The sequence below is a fragment of the Mustela lutreola genome, chromosome X (assembly GCF_030435805.1).
Source record: "Mustela lutreola isolate mMusLut2 chromosome X, mMusLut2.pri, whole genome shotgun sequence".
Taxonomy (NCBI): domain Eukaryota; kingdom Metazoa; phylum Chordata; class Mammalia; order Carnivora; family Mustelidae; genus Mustela; species Mustela lutreola.
Window position 1 is genome coordinate 15,466,583 of NC_081308.1, and position 23,030 is coordinate 15,489,612.

General features: G+C 43.0%; 1 protein-coding gene across 6 annotated transcripts in view; it reads right to left on the bottom strand.

Moving 5' to 3' along the window:
* The window catches only part of SH3KBP1 (SH3 domain containing kinase binding protein 1), a 339,463-nt gene that overhangs the window by 134,112 nt on the left and 182,321 nt on the right, over positions 1 to 23,030 (bottom strand). For 4 of the 6 annotated variants that reach the window (XM_059158548.1, XM_059158547.1, XM_059158544.1 and 1 more), the window contains 2 exons: positions 11,116 to 11,245; positions 3,234 to 3,308 (listed from right to left, as the gene is read on the bottom strand). In XM_059158548.1, the coding sequence (XP_059014531.1) occupies positions 3,234 to 3,308; positions 11,116 to 11,245 (205 nt within the window). The remainder of the gene's footprint in view (positions 1 to 3,233; positions 3,309 to 11,115; positions 11,246 to 23,030) is intronic. The other 2 variants (XM_059158549.1, XM_059158545.1) reach the window with 1 other exon arrangement.

Sequence of the window (23,030 nt, forward strand, 5' to 3'; positions counted from 1 at the left end):
TCCCCGCCCCGCCCGTACCTCATACTGTACCTCCAATCTCTATGACTCAATCTCTATGACTCCAATCTCTATGGCAATTAGCAATTAGCAATGAAAGTAACATTTCCGAAAGGGAAACTGTAAAGCTAAAAGCCATTTAAACAAATTAGCAATTAAAGAAACCACACAAAATTATGACTGCCAAAGAATTAAATCTCTTTGGATGGCTTCACAAGGAATAAATGCATGCAGACATGTTTCTCTAGGAAAGCATTAAACCAAACTTGACACTGAGACGCTTTCACTGGCGAGATGACTGTGTTTGTTAAAGAGGGAAAGGAAGCTGCTCTTGGAGGCCAGCTCTTCTTTCCTCCTTCAATGCCATCATTTCCCCAAAGGTGAATCCCTTTCCAAAGAAGAATACTGGGGACATGACACCCTTCCTTTGACTTCTTGTGGCATGTGTTGGAAGTCACCAAATAGTTATCAGTAAGACCGCATGAACACTTACCTCCCAGATTCTTTTTTCCCCAGGCTCTGCCCACAATCATGCTCCTAAAAGGAAGAGCCTATTTGTTTCTAGTTAATTTCCGGGTATACACTCTTACTTTGAAAGTCAGTGCATTAGTCAGGCCATCGAAGGGCAGGATTCAGAGGATATCTTAGGGGAAACTAGTTTGCCATTCAATCTGTTTCTAAAGCCTCTAGATGTGTAGTAGGATAGCTCCTGAACATTTACTGTATATCCCCTGATGACAACGATGTCCTCAATGAAAGCACATCATCGAGCACATTTTGTTCCGTATTAGCCAATCATGCACTACCTTTCTATCCAGAAGGTGGGTTCCTAGTACATAAGAACAATACACCAAATAATTGCTCACATAAAATGTTTTAAAATGTCGAAGTCATTCAAATAAAGAAGTCTCAGGGCAGGAAGGAACTGTTAAATGAAAACAGATAAAATTTTGAAAGGTCATTATAAATTGCTTACAAGTTTCAAAATCAAATCCTTAAAATTAAAATAACGGCTGTGTTTGTTGCTGCTGCTGTTTTCAATAAAATGGCATTTATAGGCCCAAAAGGAAGGGGGGGGGGAGGAAGATCCCCGGTATACATTTTAATTAAGTAAAGAACGGCATTTGTGAGCAAGAACAGAGGGCAGAGCAATGAGGAGAGGCCTGCAGCAGTGGGGTCGGCTGCAATTTCTAGGACCGGATTTGAGTGTGCAAACATGGAGAACCCCCCTGGATTAGCTATCCATTCGTGTGTTTATTTGTTCATTGTTTTTGGAAATATCCCTGCTGGAGATATAATTTTGGAGTCTAAATATTGTGTCATTTCCCCTTTAACATGTTCTCATTTTGCCGTATGGATTCTTTCTATGTGATAAATGCCTCGTATATTCTTTTCTGGGTTGGAAAGCACCATTTGAGGGTGGAAAAAAGGAAGAGTTAGTGGAAAGAAACCATCAGCGTCCTGCCCTCCCCACCACCACCAGCAGCAGCAGCAGCAGAAGGAGGCAGGGCAAATGGATTAGGGCAAGTGTGCATCAGTTCTTCAGAGAGAGCAATTTGAAGGAGTCCTCTATCATTCTTCATTAGTCAGAGCCATAATGTTTTCAACCACTGCCATTCTGATTTCACTGAGCTTCTGGTTTCAGGGATTTGCTGCCTTCCGGGCTCCTCTTAATGACTTTCTGTTAATCACTGTGAGAAATGCTCTTCGCACTACACGGGGAGAGGGGGCAGTCATTCAGTCACATAAGCATGGACTGGGAAGGAAACACGCGGCAGATTTTTCTTCCAGACATTCTGGCAGCCTGCTTCTATCACTTTTAAGTATGCAAATTATATAGCTGAATATCTGGGTTGGTGAAATAACTCAAAATCTAGTTCCTTCCCTTTGGAGGGAAAGAAAGGTGACATTTCATGTCGACTGGGTGCTGCAGCTCTTAGCTACTGGTGTGCATCACACACGCTTTCCCGTAGACTGTCCCCATGTCATGCTCAGAATGCTAAGTGACACCCACAGGCAGTACAGCGCAGAGCGTTGTCTGTGGTCTGGGGCCAGGTCATGAAGGGGTTGTGACCGGTACAAAAGCGTGCACGCTTGGAAACGCATAGAGCACTGGGCTCCGGTATGACTTCAGACAGTTGGCCAGGGGACTCATCTAGGTGACCAGGGGACAGACCAGTCCTGGCCTGTCAAACGCCCGTGGTGAGATGCAGACGGCACACGGCATGCGTAGTAAAGTCACGTACAGCAAGACCAGCTCTCCGTCCATGGGGGGGACAGAAATAAAAACAAGCTTCACCACAAGCAGTGTGAGAAGCATGGCTCTGGCGTTCACATCTGAACCTCCTCTTCCACTACTTCTGCAGACACAGGGTGTGTGCCTACGTGTGTCGGCACACCACGTAGGAGGCTTTGCCTTCCAGGTGACAAAAGAACAAAGCCTCAAGCTTTCTCAGTTCCATGGCTGGCCAAATGACATCATAAATTACACTTGTGTGTAATTTACCATAATATTCCAGCACGGATCAATTCAGATCTGTGAGCCATTTTTGTTGATTTGAAATTTAGAACTCACGTGTCTAGTGTTATTCAGTGGCAGGAACCATTCTAAGAGCTTCACGAAACTCATTCATTAATCTCATTCATGTCCTTACCCCTCAACTTTTGGCAGCTTTATCTCACAACACAAAAGGCTATACGTGGGTCCTGCCAAAAGAAGTCTGTCGTGCGGTGACTAGCAGAATGAGCAGAGCAGAACGCCATTGCTGGCCTGGGCTTTCATGCCACATTCTTATTTCTTTGAACAACACAAGGAAGAAATGGTTTATTGGCTTCTCATGAGCCACTCAGGAACAGCAGTAACCAGGAGAGGTTGACGTCTCCCCGGGAAGCCATCTTACGCCACCCCAGAAGCCCAAAGATACCGGTACAAGGACGTATGCCATGACAAATGCTAACGGTCCCTTCTCCGCACGCATGGTTCATGCACGCATGTTACACACATGGCAGAGGCACAAAGCAAACAAGAAAGCGCCAGGGCTGGTGATGAGGATGCTCCCGTAGCACGCACCAAGGAGACAGCACTTATTCGGGGAAATAAGTCCATGTCCTTGGATCAGAAATTCACACAGACACTTGGCAGAAGCATGAGCAGCTCAGGAAAGTGCGGCCGTGTCAAGAACCACAAGTACCGGATGGTAACTTTACAATTGCCTCCTGCCATTAAGGTCACTCACTGTAATAGCGTCTGTGGCCCTCCGTCTTTCCCGGTGCAGCTCGGTACAGAATTGTCCCTTCAAAGGTAGTCTTTCCTGACAGTGAATGAGAGAAGAGAAGGGGAGAGAAAAACAAGAGGAGGGAAGGGGGAGCAAATGATGGCAAAAGAAGGAAGAGGGAGAGTCTTTAACTGAACTTGCCTTCAATGAATCCGCTGTAAGAGTTTTATCGGCAAATTAATTAGAGACCATTAGGCAGAATTTAAGAATGTTATAGAATGAGCCCCAAGTCCCCACGCAACCACCATGGCAACGAGCACCCAGAAGAGGGGCTTGCCTCTGCAACTAACTGGCATGTAGATTACGCCCAATTTAAACCTGGAAGCCATTTCCACATTTGAACTCAAGAAAAGGAAAACCTCAATTAACCAGAGGACATCAATTAATTGGATTCCTTAAGGAACTCAATTGTACAGGGCAAACTCCCCTTTGGAGAGTATGACCCATGTGTAATACAAATTTAGGCCCATTATCTTTTATCTTCTACCCCTGGGGCCCTGTATAATACAAAATGATATACATGACCATATATGACCCCAAGATTCTTGACAAGGCACAGAATTCTCTTTACAGACTTTGCCCTTTGTACCTTTCAGCAAGAAAAGGTACTAATATGCTGGGGGGGGCGTTCATCAATGAGTATTGAAACCAATATGGTCCACGTAGATGTAAGGGGTTTTCTTCTCAGCAATAAGGACAGCAGAAAACCTTATTTCTTGAAACACCTTAATTGAGCTTGTGCCTTATCAATCATGAGACTGTACTTAAGCATGAGGACATAGGACTCACCCACTGTCAAATGTCAAATTATCTCTATTTTGTTGTTTCAAGCAGAGGTTATCAAGAGCATAGGACTGGACACACAGTGAAAGCCCAAATTTCTCGGGAATTTTAAGTACAGAAAATATACACACACTGTTCTAGTTTGAGTACACACATACACACACACACCTTACAGAGAATACCATGGGCAGGTAAAATGGTCTGCTAAAGGCAAACTCAATTGATTAATGCATTACTCCACATTACCCAACAAACAGGTTCTCTTATGGCTTATGAGCTAACTATCAGAGTAGAGGCCAGTCATACAGCTCACTCAGAGTAAGGCTGAGGAGGGAAAGGCAGGCTACGTTTACAGAGGAGCTGAGAGGGAGGGAGCAACTTGTCTCACTTCTTAGAACGTTCTTTAGGGAAATGGAAAACTCAAGTCAGCTTCTGGCCCATGTCACTCCTGAGACATGAAGAGAACTGTGCATGACCCGATGGACAACTGAAGTGCCATCAGGCATTTCCCACGTCCATGTCCTACAGGCATGGTGGGATACCCTCGTTCTGAAATCTGCCCTTTTTGACAAATGTGCTGTGCTTTCAATTAAAGGGAAAACCTAGATGTTCAAAACCATCGGCTACATAAGAATCATCCAGAGAGACAATAAAGTGTTCCAAAGATTCTTGAGAACTTTGATGACAAAAAGAAAAAAAAGGAGCAAATAACAGCAGCTTGTTTTATTTGGGTAATTTTTATTCTGCTTCACTTTGGTCACCAAGGTGACATTATTCCTAAGGAACACAGAAGTTTTGCAAGTGAGGCCCTCCCACACTAAACAGCGGGGGTCCTCTCGTGTCAGAAAAAGGAAGTGGAAGAAGAATCAGTATTTTAATAAAGTCCCTCCAAGTACAACAGCACCTCCCTGTGTTCTTCCCCAGGACCAAGTCTGAAGATCACTGAGGGAGAACACAGCTCTGATGTCTCTGAACGGCCAGTGTGGGTGCAAAGACCTGGTCCACTGGCAGCAAAGTGACAGGAAACAGAGCCTGGGCCGCAGGTGAGTGAGGACACACACATTCTATCTAAAGTGCAAAAGAGACGGGCACTTGGAAAGTTCATGAATATGAGTGCTGTGTATCCATTGGAAGAGATATACTCTCTACTATAACTATTAAGTACTAATACCTGAAGGCAGCAAACACTCCAGAAGGAAAGAATTTTAGAATTCCAATAGAAAATTATATGCTTATCCGAGCATCTAATTTTGCCTTAAACTGTTTCATCAATTTGCTAATTGCTCTTCAATGCTAATAGAAGGTCATATACAAAACAAATAACATCTAATATTAAAAGGAACAAAATGCGCAAAATAAAAAATAATCTTTATCTTATAACTAATGAAATACAATACTTCTGTTTCATGAAAGTGGTTTGACCCAAGTTTTAAAAGGCCATCTCCATCTTTGTTGTAGCTTGACAAGTCACTAAAGCTTCAGAATCTAAAATTCCAAGATAAGGAATTAGGAAAACAACAAAGTCAATTCAAACTGAAATCTCCTTGTTATTAACGGTTAGAGAAAGAAGATGCAAATTTTGTCCCTCTGAAAATTACGGAGAATAATTGAAAAGGTTTCTGTAGCTGATTTTTTTTTTAAGCTAACAGGAATACTTTTTTGTTTTACAACAATTACTTTAGAATCTGAGATATTCAGTAATATTTAAAAAGATGTTAGAAATGAAGGAAACATTTATGTCTTAAATGTGAAGCAAAATTTGTCTGAAAAACAGTAACATCTGGATTTACCTCAGCATGCAAATGAATCTTATGGATTCAGGATATTCTCTGATTATACCTTAATATAATATCAGTATAATTAATGATCTGTAATAATAAGTAGAAATAATCTAAACTCTACTCAAATTTGAAATTTGTCAGATGCTCTGTGAAATGGTAAACTGCAGGCCAGAATAAAAGCAATATCAAAGTGTGTGTGAAAAGCCTGCATGGAATTGTGGCCTTGTCACTCATAAGCCATACCACATCCAGGACTCAGTTTCACTGGACTTTAGGGTTCTTATCTGAAACCGGGCTGGAGGATCTCTGAATGCCTTTCCCTTCCTAACGTAAGATTCTGCCTACACTATTATTACAACCTCTTGGATGTTTTCTTTTTTAAAAACCTAATTAAAAAAAAACTAATTTATTCAAAATGTTTTCACCATTGGTCTGCTTCATGGGAGCCCATTACATTCTTTTAAAGAAAATTCCTTGTTGGTATCATTTTGCAAGTCCCAGCAGATCTGGATGAGAATCATCGGTGGCTGCTAACATTCAAAAAGAAAGACAGCTAGACATTATGAGCCTCCATATAGATGATACACCACCATCTATGACATTTTAGGGAATATATATATATATATTTCAAACCTCAATTTAATCAAGCCCCCAGATGTGATTATCAATATATACGAACACAAGAGTCAAGAGTATAAAAGAGATGAAATCAGCCAAGACAGATGGTGGGAAATCAATGGACAAAGGACCTCAGTTTGGTTAGTAAAAAATTAAAAGGGAGGGGCGCCTGGGGGCTCAGTCGGTTAAGACTTCGGCTCAGGTCATGATCTCAGGGTCCTGGGATTGAGCCCCAGGTCAGGTTCTCTCTTAGCAGGGAGTCTGCTTCTCCCTCTCCCACTACCTGCCACTCCCCTTGTTTGTACTCTCTCTCCAGCAAAGAGATAAATTAATTATAAAAAATTATAAAAGAAACTGGAGACATGGAGGAATCTATAGATTTTGAAAGACTTGCAACACATTTGATTATAATCAGATACAAGCCACAATGCATGTACCCCCTCTGAATGCACATTCAAACTAACAAACTATATTAAAAATAGAAGACTATGGGGTGCCTAGCTGGCTCAGTCAGTAGAGCATCTGACTCTTGGTCGGGTCATGAGTTCGGGCCCCATGTTGGGTGTAGAGATCACTTAATAAAACTTCAAACAAAACAAAACACTATGAGGGGAAAGTGAACACTGACTGTATATTTAATTACACTGAGGAACTGCCATTATTTTTTTTTTTTTTGGTGTGGTAAGGATTTTAAGACCCCCCCTTTTATTGATACATATTGAAATATTCATGGCTGAAATTATATGCTATGTGGAGTCTGCTTCAGAGTAACATGGGGGAGGATGGGGCAGTGGTATAATTGCAATGGAGTGGCCATAGGCTAATGGATGTTGAAGCTGGGTGCTGAGACCACCAGCAGTTCATTACCACTATTCTCTTGACTTGTGTATGTGTTAGAAATTCTCTACAATAAAAACCTCTGTGAAAAAGTACCTTTAATATTCCATAAATTGTATAAAATACAATAGTGTTTTCAAATTCAAACATGGAGCAAAATGTTTCTGCTACTACATAGCTATGAATGTTCTCATCTGAGGTAAAAGGTTTAAATCAACGTTTCAACCAATACAATTGCTGTAATTCTTTCCTTGACAGATTGGACTACCCTGAACAAAGATCTAAAGTTTGGAGATTTTCATTACCCACCACCATATATAAAAATACATCAGGGTAAAAGAAAAGCAAGTTCAAGGAATTTGCACCTGTCATTCAAAGATCAAAATGCCTCCTTCGAGTAAAAAAGGACTCAGCAAGTGCTTATTGAACACCTGCCACGTGTCAAGCCGTCTGGGCACAGCTCCTTAGAAATATAATGCCAGGTTTCTTTTATTATATTCATTCATCGGTTGACAAAATTCAACTTCATAACTATGCTCAAATACTTTCCGGAAATAGAAATGTAAAGAGTACAAATACCAAATAATTATGTGCACATATAGGGGTGTGTGTGCGCGCGTGTGTGTGTGTGTACAACAAAGATATATACAAGGATACAATGTATACAAAGTTTTCTTTATATGTACCAGGACACAGATTTTACCCGTCTTAAAAAACTGAGCCTAATGTCTAGTAGCGTTTAAATTAAGAGCATTTTTCATCTGAAGCCACAAGACTCTCTAAAAGTTACCAAAATGGCATAAACATTAGGAATACTAAGTGGACTGGTCTAACAAAGACCCTGATTAAGTACAGTTTAGCTCGTACCAGTGTAAAAACCTAGATTTCTTTTGTGCATGAACTACCTTTGTCTTTCTCAGTTTTATGATAGAAGTAAATAGGTATTTCCTACAGTTACACAAGATGTTATCCTTGGGGAAAACTGGATGAGCAGTACATGGGATCTCTCTGTACAGTCCTGGGTTTGTTGTTGTTGGTTTTTTTTTTCACCTACCTGTGACCCTATAATTCCTTTAAAATAAAAAAAAAATTAAAGTAAAGCATACTGAAACTACTGATGGCATTCTCTGCGAATAGGGAATAAACAGAATCATTCTAAAACCAAAGGTTCTGTTTAGACAAATCCTACCAGTATACCTCACTTCTGTACATGATCTGGGCTGCATTTTATACATTCTACCATCCTGACAGACATTGTATCATCAGAGTGTAAATAGCTATAGAAAAGCCTGAATGCTGAGAGATGCTATTTCTCTTTCAAGGGATTACTTCTATTCAGCAAGCCCCGGGGACATTATTATCACATCTGCTTTTGTATGAAGTCCTTGGTGACCACCATTGTTCCCACAACCCAATAGGACTGGCCTTTCCACCATTTTCCTCAGACACTCATGGAGCACCTGGGGCACCTTCGTGAACTTCCGGTTTGTGTAGTCCCTTTCTGTAATGTGAGCTCACTGATGGCAGGGACTTTGTCTCTTCCGTGTCTTGTGGAATATCTCAGTAACAACAGGGGCTCAGCAAAGGTTGCATGAATGAGGAATAGAAGAAAAGAAGGAAGGAAGGAAAGAAGGGAGGGAGGGAGGGTATGGGTAGACAGATGGAGAGATGGAGAGATGGGCCCTCTTGTCCTTAACCATATATACATGAAGACTGCCAAGGCCATGTAGTTACTTCAGAATCATCCATCTTTGTTAGGAGATAATGCCTCTTCGGGAACCTCAAAACCCCTCAATAAGGGACAGGTTCTGTAGTAACTTAACATGGCTGCTGAAACTTCTGGGCTCTCCTAGTTCTGAAATGGAGGGCTTTTAACTGAATGAGTGCTGGTGAACACCTTTCCAAGAGAAGCAGCCCCTGAACATGTGAAGGAAGGCTAAGTGCCCAGAGAGACCATTCCACTCAGTCTCCTAACCTCCTGTCCCAGAAATTCCAGCACTATGCACTTTGAGCCGAGGGGGTCAGGCAGGCTCAAAGGTCCATATTAAGTTAGAGCAAGAGGAGGCAGTTTATTTCAATAGTTCCAAAATACAGAAGGCACTACTTCTTTGCCCCTCCTGCTGTGAAAGCATAGCTAACATGGCAGAACACCGAGAAGTCAAGGTTCTCCCAGAGAGGTTGTCCCATACCTCTCTAGATCTCCTCTTCTGCATCGGTAAAGGAATCTCAAAGTAATTTCCACAGGCAGAGACAAAATGCTTCAGTGAGCAGGTTACCAATGAGTGTACGTCAGCCTCAACATACAAACTGGTTATATTCCAAGAGTTTATCATGATTAACAATGAAAGTGACCATTTATGGACAGCCTCATATGGGTGAGATGATTTATATACATTACTGCTATTAGAACTCACAATGGACTTCCCCACAGAAATAACGGTATGATGACCTGATTTGGTCCTCCCTCCAAGAAAGCCCATTTAATCCACAACACTCCTGAGGTAAAGTATTCTTATCATAGGACCCAATTACCAGGTATGGCACTATTCCCATGTATAAAAGGAGACACCAAGACAATTAGAATCGATGAGCAGTTCAGGACCTACAGCAACTCCCATTATCACAAGGTCAAGGACATTCACTGCCCTCCAGGCTGTACTCGCTAGCCAGGCCATGTGAGCGGAGAATAACCTCACCCCAAGCCAGAGAAGGCAGCAGGGGCTCCAAGGTACTTCACTTGCTCCAAAATCACCTCCCATATTTCCTCCCATAGATCCTCGGATGGAATGGAGTTCAGGGGTAAGGTCCCTGGCATTGGCAGTAGAGGGAAAGGGTACTGCTGAAGCCTGGGAGTCAAGCAGCCAGAGCTGCTGTTTCTATGGATGGCAGGCTGCACAGGCCCGAGCTGCTGAGCCCAAGTGAAGAAGGTCATCTGAGCACTTTTCCAGAAGTGGCTTTACCTCCAAACTGGGAGTCTGTCCATCGGACTACTGGTTAAATAAAAGAGACACATCTAATTTGGGAATACGGCTCTAGCCAGATTTTTCCAAATGGAAAAGAAAGATGGTTCAGTATTATTTTGACAGAACAGAGTTTAGAAAGGGAGGTCTGCAAACCCAAGGCGTGCCGCGCCACCATGACACAGTCGAGCCTCGTACGACATTCACGCTATAACCTTGGCTCAAGATGCCCACGTGGGAAGTTGGGTTAGCGACTGGGAGAACAAAGTTTCCAGGTCCTGACCTTTTGCTCCATGAGCTGGAAAGGGCAGCAGAGAAGCTGGAGAAAGAAAGACCTGGAGTTCGCTCTCACCATCGCAGAAAGACACACATGCTCACCCAAGGTGGGGCTGGCCTCTCAGCTGTCTTGTCAGACTGGTAAGGAAACTGGCATGCAGTCGTCCCGAACACAGCACTTCTCCCCACCAACGGTTTTTGTGTGCATGCGTGTGCCATTTTCCTCCAAGTTCCTCAAAGGATGCTGAGAAATACAGTCTCATTTGGTTCATTTAAAAAATAATGATCCACTTGCAGTGAGAGAAGGGTATGAAAACAGTAATATGAGCCATAGGGGAATATTAAAATGCCACGAAGGCTGACGGTCACCTATTGAGAGATGGACAGCATCTGCCTGTGCACGTGTGAAGGTGCAGTTCGCACCTTTACAAGGATAACCCACTACACTGCAGGGGTGAAGGCAGCACAAGCAGAAGTGTACTCGGGAGCTTCTGTCGCCGTCCCCCCGGCACGGGCTACAGAACAGTGGGGAGGCTGGAGCAGCACCCGCCGGTGCCCCCACCCCCCTTGCACGGGGGACTTCCTTACTTGACTTGGAGAGCTGCTCATCCTGAGAAATGCCCAGGTCATCCGACTCCCCCGACAGTTCCTTGATGAAATTGGAAGGAAACATCCCGGTCTTTCCATTGAGAACGCCTTCCCACCATCCTTCTTCCACCTGCACAGATGCAAACAGAAGAACAGAGATGTAGAGCTCAGGTTAGACACCGTGGCTCCCAGTTTTCTCTCCCATCTGTATGGTGCACAGTGCAGAGCCCACCCAGGGAGAGCGGGAGGACCCAAAGCTTACAAGCTGACCGGGAATGAGATCACAGACCTCACAGAGTCTTGAGATTCCGACTCAGGAAGGCGGGGTGGGCGGGGGAGGGGGACTGAACCTGGGGGCCAAAAACACAAGTGGAAAGGAATTAACCATTTATGTTCACTAACGTCAGACTGACATTTGGCATTTCCTTTGGTCACAAAATGAAGATAGGACAGTCGTAGTAGAAGGACCCATGACTCGTCACCAAACAAATGATGGACATTTTCATATCACAGCACAGAAGCTGCTGGGATCTCAAGATATCGCTTGCCCCGAGGACTACTAGGAAGTGGTGGTAGTTACCACACCTGCTGGGGACCTTGTCATTTAATATATGCATTACAGAATTATTTCTTAATTATAATAGGAAATCACACCGATTTTCATATCAAAATTTGCTTTTAAGATAGCTTGATAGCTATTTCAACGGTTCCCTTTTGTAATCCTGTATTTTAAGCATTTAAAACCATTATTTAACAAGTGACAGTGACTTCCCTAGACTACCCAAACTAACTAGACAGCCTAACAAAAACAGGTAAGATGCCCTGAGCTAAAAACTCAACTGGAAGGTAGCAGCACTCCCTTGCAGGTTTCCGAAGGCTTCTAGAGTACCCTGAGATGCAGCGCGACGGGGGTGAAGGGAGAGAGGAAGGGCGGCTCTACTGCAGTCCTCTGCGTAGGGGAGTGAGGGCCGGATTGGGGGGGGGGCGGGGACAAGGCAGGTATGCATCTGAAGTCCCTTTGAGGTAGTAACTGCTCTTGAGCTACCAATTAGCTGGGACAAGCAAGAGGAAGGTAAAAAGTCATCCCAAGATTTTGTGAAGGAACCACTAACAGAAGAGCAGAAGTCACAAGTCAGAACACCGAGGTGGCTTCTTGAAGAGAAATAACAGGACATTCTGAGAACAGGCACGGACTCGTGCTTGTTACTCGTGCCGTGCAATGTAACAGAAAGAGACCCTGAACACTTGGACTTGTTTTTTTGTGTGTTTTGTTTTGTTTTTACCACATGCTTATAACACCAACTCAAACTGATAAGTAGGATTTAACAGCTAAAACAATTTAAAAAGATAAAGAATATTAAAGTCAAAAAAGCCCAGTTCAAATCCTACTGAAGCTCAGCAGTTACATAACCTCATTCATATTTCCTACCAAAGGAACCCTGGCTCCTGTCTGTACAATGGGGATAATGCATACACTCGATCAGTGTTAGAGACAGATGTATTATGATTCTGTACTACGGACACAAAACTGTACAGGACACGGTTTTTCCTCCCTGAAGCAGATGACCATCTACCAAGGTAGAAAGGGCATGTGGTTAAAAGGGAGAGGATGGGGGTGACTAAAAACTAGCAATGGGAGGTAAATAGATGGGGGAAATGCCATGACTTAGCACAAACAAACCTGTTGCACAAAGTCAAGCTCACCCAGGTGGGGGATGCTACAGAAAGACTTTGAGAAAAAAAGAAATAAAAAATTAAGGTTGGCCTTGAAGAGGAGAAATGGTAGATACATAGAAGTAGGGCAGGAGGGCATGTTTGTGAGACACTCCAGAAAGGGGGAAGCTGACAGAGCCTGTGGGATGGAGACAATCAGAATGGTGTCTGGAGTACTTGTGAGGGAGTTCACGGGAGGCAGGCTTGCGGAGCGGCAATTATATCTACGTGATCACAGAATCTTCGGGAAAGAATCCAGACATCTATGAACAACTGTCCCAGTAACTGTTCAATACCACATCGTGGCATTTAACAGCACTTCACTTGAAACCATTCCATGTTTCTATGCCGACTCAACCGATATGTGTTATTCTTTCAAGCAGCTTTTTATAGGATTAGGATGGTTGGGAAAATTCGCCATGAGCCTGAATAGAAATAGTCACCGGATTTGTGGTGGGGGATCCTTTGTGCCTGTCCTGAATGAGGAACCATAAAATGACCTTCTTTCTCCCAGAATCATGGGGCAGGAGGGAAAAACCAAGGGCGTGGACTGCAAATGAGCAGTCCCTAGCAGAATCCCCGACAGCGCAGGGCAGCTGGGCCAATTCCATCTGATTCAGCTCGACAGTATCTAAAGCATCCCTGTTCCCACTAATAAGCGACTGGAGCCTGAGATCCCCGAAGGAAGTACTCCTGACGTGAGGGATTGGTTAGCTGCCTGCCGGGAAAACAGGGGTGTCTTTGCCTCACCACACCCCCAGATGCTGATATCAGTGTCACAGCACAGTCTGAGAGGAGTGGCCAACAGGGAAGCAGCAGAGCTCTATCATTAGGCACGCGGTATGGAGGGACAGGCAGCGCAACCATCGCTCAGGGCCCGGGGAGTTCATTTCTCATTATAGGTGCCACAGTGGTGATGGTGGTGGTGGTGGTGGTGGCGGGGCGGGGGGGGGAGGTCTGGTCCCTGTACCGGCAAGAACCTTTCAGTACTATCCCTTCTTATAGCCAGCTGCTTTGGTTCTAAGATTCAGGCTAGAGATATGAGAAAAAGAAAAAAATGAGGGTCACTCTCCCACTTTTCCTCTTCAGCAATATTCTAGAGTTCAACTTCCTGTATTAAGATGAGGACAGTGAAGCCCAGAGTGATTACATTCATTCATTCACTCATTCATTCAAAGAGTAAAGCACGGTGCCCTACGCTCTGAATGAATAAGAATGAAAAGCAGGGAAATTTAGGGGAGCCCTCCATGGGGGGGTCTCTGAAGCCCTGATTACCCCACAAAATGATGTGCCCTGCTATGAGGAGCAAATGGGACCAAGAGACAGGATGATGGTAGCCACTGTTCTTAATGAAGTCCCACCAAGCCCAGGTCTCCGCGCCCCTCCCTATTGGACCTACATTTAATAAGCACCTATCTGGCACTGCTCCAGGGCCTTGGGGCAGATTCACGGGGGAATGAAACAAACACAGTGTGCTTGAGAAGCTCCTGCAACTGAAAGACCCCTCCCCTAGAAGATAGATAGGATAACTAACCGCTTGTTTGCTTTTCTGTGAACCGCTGGCTTTTAGGCGTAAATTAGGTTATTAATTGCTTATTAATTGCTCTTTAGCCCTTCTGTAACTGCTTGGCTTATAGAAATAATAGAAGACGCCATGATGGCATTCCTACCTTCCCCCTTCTTGTTCCCCCTCCCTGCCTCTCTCCTCCCGCGCGCGGGCCCTCAGAACCAATCAGCTTGTTCCCCCTCCCCGCCTCTCTCTTCGAGCGCGGGTCCCCAAAGCCAATCAGCAAACTCCACGTATGCCTTTTTCAAAAGTTCTAACTGTCAACCAATCAGTTGCGCCCCACCCAAAACTTGTTTGTACCTGTCTATAAAAACCCGGCACCACGCCAGCCGGGTGTGCTCAGCTAGCAGGAGCTGCTGACCACCCGCAGGCGCCTGCGTAACAATAAAGAACCTCTTGCTGATTGCATCCAGTGGCAATGTTGGATTCTTGGGTAAAGGGATCCGCGGGTCTTTCACAACAAAGAAAGGACCATACAGAACCTGTGCACCTCCACTTAGAAATCAAGCTTGCCTTATGTTTGTTTCTATCTATATTTAAAAGAGAGAAAGAAATGTGTCCCTTTGTAATAAACTGTGGATTATGGATGTCACCAAGGCCTTACCATTTCTGCCCCAAAGGGAGTAATAAAGGGGAACTGATGCCCCCCCCCCCCCCCCGCAACACACACTCATCTATAGCCTGCCGCCGGCAGTGCCTCTGGGCTGAGAACAGCCTCCACCCTGTGCCCCTGAGCCCAAGCCAGCCAGATCAGGAGCCCATGGCTATCCTAAGAGAGAACCCTGTCTTCAGTCCAGAACCGGAAATAGGGTAGTTTACACCTGGCTATGTTCGAGAAAGAAAGACACATAAAAGCATTTCAACAGTTTGCATTGGGGGCCTTGCAATTCCTGTGTCTTCACAATCACCAGCATCTAAGTGGCTTCAGAACCCTAAAAGCACATCTCTAGCTATTTAGCCCTGCTGGAAGTTGGGGAAGCAGCTGAGCAAATTTCAACACATCCCCCCAATTTTACACACATTATCTACATTTTAAAGGCACTACAGAGAGAACACCTGTGGATACAAAGATGACCATGGCTGTCCGAGGTACAGAGACTCAGAATAGTTTCGACTTAACCAGCATTGAAGTTTTACCTGGTAAACTGTGCTGAGAAAGGGAATAACAGCTTTACCAGGTCTAAAGTCTACCTCAGGGTGTGAGTAGCAAGACAGAAAAACCCATTTAAGGGCTGTTATGGCTTTCTATGCGCAATTAACCCTTTGTAGTCCAAATCTCAGGAGAGGCGCACAGGTAAATGAGGTCAGCTTTATTGTTCCCAGAGCTGTTTCTCCACTCTTCCCAGAAAGCAAAATGGAAAAGTCAAGCTTTAAGGAAAGGCCCACACCTTAACATTTCTAAAAGTTTCCTCAAAATATATTCAGACTTTATAGGTCTAGAAATTTATCCACTTCCTCTAGGCTGTCCAACTTGTTGGTGAATAATTGCTCAGACTAGTCTCCTTCAATCCCTTGACATTCTGTGTTATCATTTGTAACCTCTCTTCTCTCATTTCTGATTTTGAGTCCCCTTTACTTCTTGGTGAGGCTAGCTAAAGAGCTGTCTATTTTGTTTATCTTTTTAGAAGATGAACTCTTAGTTTCACTGATCTTTTCTATGATCTTTTAAGACTTGATTCCCTTCACTCACACTCTGATCTTTGTTATTTCCTTCCTTCTGCCAATCTTGTAGTTCATTTGTTCTTTTTCTAGTTCCTTGAGGGTAGGACCCTAGGTGGAGTTAGTCAGAGAGAGACAAGTACTATATAATCTCACTTCTATGAAGAATCTTAAAAAAAAAAAATCAAACTCATGGATGCAGAGAACATGGTGGTGGTTGCCAAAGTCAAGGGCTGGGGGGGGTAGGTGAAAGAGGTGAAGGGGTCAAAAGGTACAAAATTCTATTTATAAGATAAATAAATCCCAGGGATGTAATGTATAGCAAGGTGACTATAGTTAACAGTAGTGTATCATATATTTGTAAGTTGGTAAGACAGTAGATCTTAAAAAACAACTTTTTTTTAAGGATTTTATTTATTTATTTGACAGACAGAAATCGCAAGTAGGCAGAGAGGCAGGCAGAGAGAGAGGAGGAAGCAGGCTTCCTGCTGAGCAGATCCCAGGACTCTGGGATCATGACCTGAGCCAAAGGCAGAGGGTTTAACCCCCTGAGCCACTGAGGCGCCCCAACAATTTCAAACTATGTATCATTGCTATAACCTCATCACAACATATACTATACATGTATCAAACCATTATGCTGTATGTCTAAAACTAATACAGTGTTTAATTTCAATTATATCTGAATTAAAAATGTATTCAGACATAATTAAATGAGAATTTCCACACTGGCCCTTTCACCCATCTTTGAGAGGTAGGGGAAAGTATTTTCAAAAATTTTTAAATGCCAGAGAAATACTTAGTTTTTAAAAGTTTTTAAAATTGAGGTATAATTCATATAATATACACATTTTAATAGTACACGTCAATCAGTTTTCATATATGCACCCAAGTAACCCATACCTCTATCAATATACAGAAAGTTCCATCACTCCAGAAAATTCCCCGTGCCCCTTCCTAGTCAATCCACCTCCACAAGCAACCACTTATCTGATTTTCATCACCTATGATTGATTTCACCTTTTCTAGAATGTCACATAAATGTTCTAACGTGTAGTTTTACCTTTTGGATATTGCTGAAAAAATACAAATTGTTTCTAGAAAACATCTTTTTCTATTAGTGGAATTAGTGAAAAAATATTTTTAAGGGAACCACTCCCTAATGGCATAAACACCTACATTATTTTCCATTTTAGTTGCTTTAAATAACCATTCCTGTTGATGTGGGGACAGGAAAGCTGGTTGAGCCAAACAGACAAGTGTTCTCTAGGTCCTAAAGGCCGGGGCCAATATTTTCCCCCAATTCCTGTGTAGTTCACTGTCTGATTACCTCTTTCTGGCAAAGCTACAACATTCCATACACATAGGAAAGTGATTTTTTATTCCCTCTTCTTCTGAGAATAAGCCTATTCCACATGAAAGAGGCCCCTCAAAAGAGAAATCTGCAGAGTAATTCAAAGGGGAATGACTGAAGAAAACATACACAATTTCCATTTAAGACTTCAGCAGGGAGCCTTTCCCTCTACCTGCTGCTTCCCCTGCTTATGCACGCTCGCTCACTCTCTCTCTGACAAATAAATAAAATTTAAAAATCTTATTTAAAAAAGTTCAGTGTAGGAGGCACTGTCACTTATCTCGTGTGCATTTTGCCGCAGTGGCCAGCTTCTGCTCCTGATACCCCACACCTGCCGCAGAAGCTTCACAGGTCATCCCTGACTCTGGAGCAAGGCTGTACCAACACCCTGTCCACCGCCCCCCCCATCCCAGACCAGCCGAGCACCTTACACAATATACCCTGTGCTTGCTGAAAGAATCCAAATACTTCTCATCTTCCCCATGCCTGTGGTTGAAGTTCTTGTTCTCGGAAGCATCCTCTTCACCTTCGCTGAGTGCCTTTTTGTTGTTGTTGTTTTTGCTTTTTGGTTTTTTTGTTTTGTTTTGTTTTGTTTTGTTGTTGTTGTTTGCAGACAGAAAGAGGGAGAAGCAGGCTCCCTGCTGAGCAGAGAGCCCAATGCAGGGCTCCATCGCAGGACCCTGAGATCATGACCTGAGCTGAAGGCAGAGGCTTTAACCCACTGAGCCACCCAGGCGCCCCAGTGCCTTTGTTTTTAAATCCTTCCTCATTTGTCAGTGCCATCGTCTGCTGCTCTCCTAGCATCCTGGGTTCTTAGTTACCTTCTTAGCTGTGCATATCTTACCCTCCCTGACTATACTGAACATGTTTCAAGACAGTTTCCGTTCAATAAATCTCTAATTCTCCATGAACCCAGCTTCTGTCACAGAGTAAGAGCTCAAATAGTTGATAAATCCCATAGCTTTGCAAATCTCTTATAAATACATTTTGACTTGCAAATACGTTGCTTTTATACAGTTGTAGTCTGTTTTGTGGGCTGATGATGCTAATCTAATCACCTTTTCTTCTAATCGTGATGTCCCTCTCCTTAACATGCTCTGTCACCTCTGCAAATTATATCACCAGACATGTCTACCCAAAATCACGGGAAGAAATGACTGTAGAGCAGCCTAAGCATTTTGGATTATCACATTCTAATAAACAAATTTTTATATTAATGTTATCTCTTTTTTGGAAAAGATAAACCCTTCTAAAGCAAGGGGTGCCTTGATGGGTTAGAATTTGGGTATGCTTGGGTTACCTAGTAACTAATCAGCTTTTAAATAAACTTGACTTCTTATGGGCAAGCACAAAACAAAAGGCAAGTCTTTGAAGTTCTTACATCAAGAATGAAATGAGGATTTCCTGCTATTTGGGAACCCTGGACCCAGTTCCAATGTGTGTGGGGGTGAGAGACGTTCCCCCACACCAACAAGCAATTCTTCAGACATCAGCTGGGTATCCTACCATTTAACTCAATTCTGACACTCTCTACTCAGAAACAGCTGCATATCCCACAGGTTAAGAGCTGGGACCTGCAAGACTGCTCTGTTCCCTGCCCGCCCCCCCACTGTAGATGCCACTTGCAAGTCCAGATTGTCACCTACCCTTCGGACCCATAAATCAGAGGTTCCCATGATCCCCTCCTCGGGTTCAATTAATTTCCTAGAGCAGGAGATTTTTACTTACCAGGTCACTGATGTATTAGAAAAGGATATAACTCAGGAACAGTCCGATGGAAGAGATGCACAGGTCAAGGCACGGGGAAAGGGCGTGGAGTTTTCAGACCCTCTCCAGGCACCACTCCCCACGCACCTCCACATGTTCACCAACCCAGAAGCTCTCTGAATCCTGTCCTTTGGGGTTTTTAACGGAGGCCTCAGTACATAGGCATGGTTGATTAACTCACTGGCTCCTGGCACCTGATTCGACCTGCAGGCCCTCTCCCCTCACCAGGGTCAGTGGGTGGGGCTGAAAGTTCCACCATTGGCTCCACTGGCAACTGGGCTCTTCGCTCAGGTGTTTCAAAAAGTCACCTCATTAACATAAGGGAAGACACCTTTATCACTCTTATAGGAAATTCCAAGAGTTTTAGGAGCTCTGTGCCAGAGACCAGACATATATAGTTCTTATTATAACTCACAATATCATAACTGCGCATCCGTACCCACAAAGGTTGTCTGATTGAGTTAAACTTCTGAAGAATTTCAACAGCTCATAGAACTCAAGGTGAGAGAACCAAACCCACGTTGTGGGTATGAGAAGATGCCTATGTTTCTTGAAAGTGCAAGTTACCACCTTTGCAAACTATAAGGCCAGGTCAGGCTTAAAATCTGAAATGAAAGCCACTGATCTACAGCGAGCCTGACTAGGGACCACTGAAAAATACCTCAAAAACAAACCACAAGGAACAAATAAAAGCAAGAATCTCTGAATATTCCTTGGGCCCCAACTCAGACAGACTTGTTGAGATCAAGCTCATCCAACACGAGAAGAAAAGTGGCTCATTTCCCAGGCTCTGGATAACACAGAAAGGAAAACACAGAGGTTTCAATGCACTTTAAAAAATAGGTCAATAAGCCAGGTTTGAAACTCTAGAGGCCCTCAAATGCCATTACTCCTGACAAGCTTGTCTATATACCATCTCTGGTCTTATAATTACAATTTCACCTGCATTGACCAGTCCTCTCCACTCTGGACAAAAAAGACACAAGTGTGTATTTATAGTGATTTTCTTAAAAAAAAAAAAAAAAAAAAACAGCAACAAGAACTCAGTCTGCTATTCTTCCTTTCGAACTGGCAGCCCAGTTCCTTTGGGTTCACAAAGCTGAATCTAACGATGAGTGCTGGGTCCCTGTCTCTAGTCAGGAGACAGAGGAATTCTACGTACTTTTCTGAGGAAGGTGACTTTGCCAGGTGCACTCAGCCCAGCCAGCCCTGCCTTCAGAATTCCTCCTCTGAGCTCACCCATCTGGGCCGAGCACTCGGGCCTGGCAGTTGGCTCCTGCCAGGCGGGGGTCAGGCTGCATCTACCCAAACCTGCACCAGGCCGCTGCTCTGTGAGCCCACCATGTGGTTACATGGCTCAAAAACCAGGTAGGTGTGAAGACAAAGTTTGTGGTGATGAGGGGAAAAGGTAAACGACGTGAAAGTTAAAAAGAAAAAACAAAACCTGCTGCCAAATTAGGTGCAGATAAGACAACCAGAAGAGACAGGGTGGGGGGCACTGTACTGCAGAACTTTCTTTAGAAGGAGGGGGTACTCTGGTTGCTTTCCTTGTGTTAGTATCAGTCCATTTTAAAGAAACTGATGGAAATCATGAAGCAGGCACTATGGAAGCAGAGAGGATGGAACTCAAACCAACAAACCCATATTCAAGGAAAACACCTTGACCCTATGAGCTTATGGTGACAAATGGCAAATGAATGTGCGTTTTTATATTTTCAGGCAAAATTAAATAAGATATAAAATATCTTAAATGGTCTTAAATAAGATATATATCCAACTTAATTAATATATAAAAAATATCATGTTTTAAGATTCTCTACTTGATTCAACCCTTTTCAAAAAACCAGTCCGTTGCTGCTATAAACATTGGGGTACAGATGGCCCTCCTTTTCATTACATCTGTATCTTTGGGGTAAATACACAAGAGTGCAATTGCAGGGTCATAGGGAAGCTCTATTTTTAATTTCTTGAGGAATCTCCACACTGTTTTCCAATGAGGCTGCACCAACTTGCATTCCCACCAACAGTGTAAGAGGGTTCCCCTTTCTCCACATCCTCTCCAACACATGTTGTTTCCTGTCTTGCTAATTTTGGCCATTCTAACTGGTGTAAGGTGGTATCTCAATGTGGTTTTAATTTGCGTCTCCCTTTAACGGACGAATGGATAAGGAAGATGTGGTCCATATACATGATGGAGTATTATGCCTCCATCAGAAAGGATGAATACCCAATTTTTATATCAACATGGACGGGACTGGAAGAGATTATGCTGAGTGAAATAAGTCAAGTAGAGAGAGTCAATTATCATCTGGTTTCACTTATTTGTGAAGCATAACAAATAGCATGGAGGACAAGGGGAGATGGAGAGGAGAAGGAGTTGAAGGAAATTGGAAGGGGAGGTGAACCATGAGAGACGATGGACTCTGAAAAACAATCTGAGGGGTTTGAAGGGGTGGGGGGTGGGGGGTTGGGGGAACCAGGTGGTGGGTATTGGAGAGGGCACGGATTGCACAGAGTACTGGGTGTGGTGCAAAAACAATGAATACTGTTACCCTGAAAATCAATTAATTAATTAATTATTTTTTAAAAAAAAAAAAACAGTCCATACCTCCAAAATCCTCCTGAGAGTTGTCTGGGTTTTTTTTCCCCTTTGGAGTAGGGTGTGTGTGTGCATTTGTGTGTGTGTGTGTGTGTGTGTTTAGCTTTGCAATACTGTAGAATCAATCTGTTAATCAGTCAAGAATAATATAACATATTTAGACACATATACATGATATCATCTATCGTATTTTTATTGTCCAATAGATTGACTGGTTTCCAAGTCTTGCAAAACTATGGTCTTACCTCAATCTATCCCTATGATTGAAGAGTTCTTAGTGATTTGGGATGTTTATTTTTTAGTTTCCGGTGGAATGAGAAAATACCCACTGACGTTTATACATCCATTATAAAAAGACATATTTTATAATATGCAGTGACAATGGCCCAGTATCTGCAATATTACAAGTCAACTGACATAATGAGAAAACTCATTTTTGATCATATAATTTTTAAAAATGTGGTTGAAAAGGCCAACCTTTATGTTTTATTTTACATAAATATCCTAGGTTACATATTTTTCCTTTTTCCTCTGGGAAGCAAGATCATCATGAAGTGTGGCACTTAAGAGGACACTGGTCCTGCAGCAGGGATGTCCTAAGTCATCTCCGTGCAAAGAGTTAACTAACAACTGTGATCCCTCCTCTCCTTCAGTGATCCAAGCCCGCATTCCCTACAGCCAAGGGGCAGGGGAGGGTGGGCACTATCTCCCAGGAATGTGTTAATAATTTTCCTTATCTTGCTTTGTATTTCATAAAACATTATTATAACATTAAAGGAAAACTGCTTCTGTGACACAACAATTTTCAATTCTCATTCCCTTACAGTCTTCAATCACACAGACAGAGATGTATTTTACATGGCTGTGTCCTAGTGTATGCAATTTTGTGTCCTGATCTGTTCATTTCTTTTGCAAAAAAATCTTTTCATATTTCCATTTATTCACTTACTTATTCAGAAAACATTCATTAAGGTACGTATTAGGTTTCAGGCACTCTTCCAGGTACCACGTAATTTAAGATAGATCAAAACCAGATCCCTGCTGTTGAAAAGTTCTCAGGTTAGCAGAATTTAACAGAAAATTATAGTACACAGTATTGTAATAAATACAGATTTAAAGACCTCTGGGTTTACCATCTTAATGTCTTCACAATCTTCTAGCTGAATAATATCACTTAATTCACATAACTATTCTCTCTCTTGATTATTTTTCATTATCACAAGCAATTAACATGTTTCACATATATTTTTTTTTTC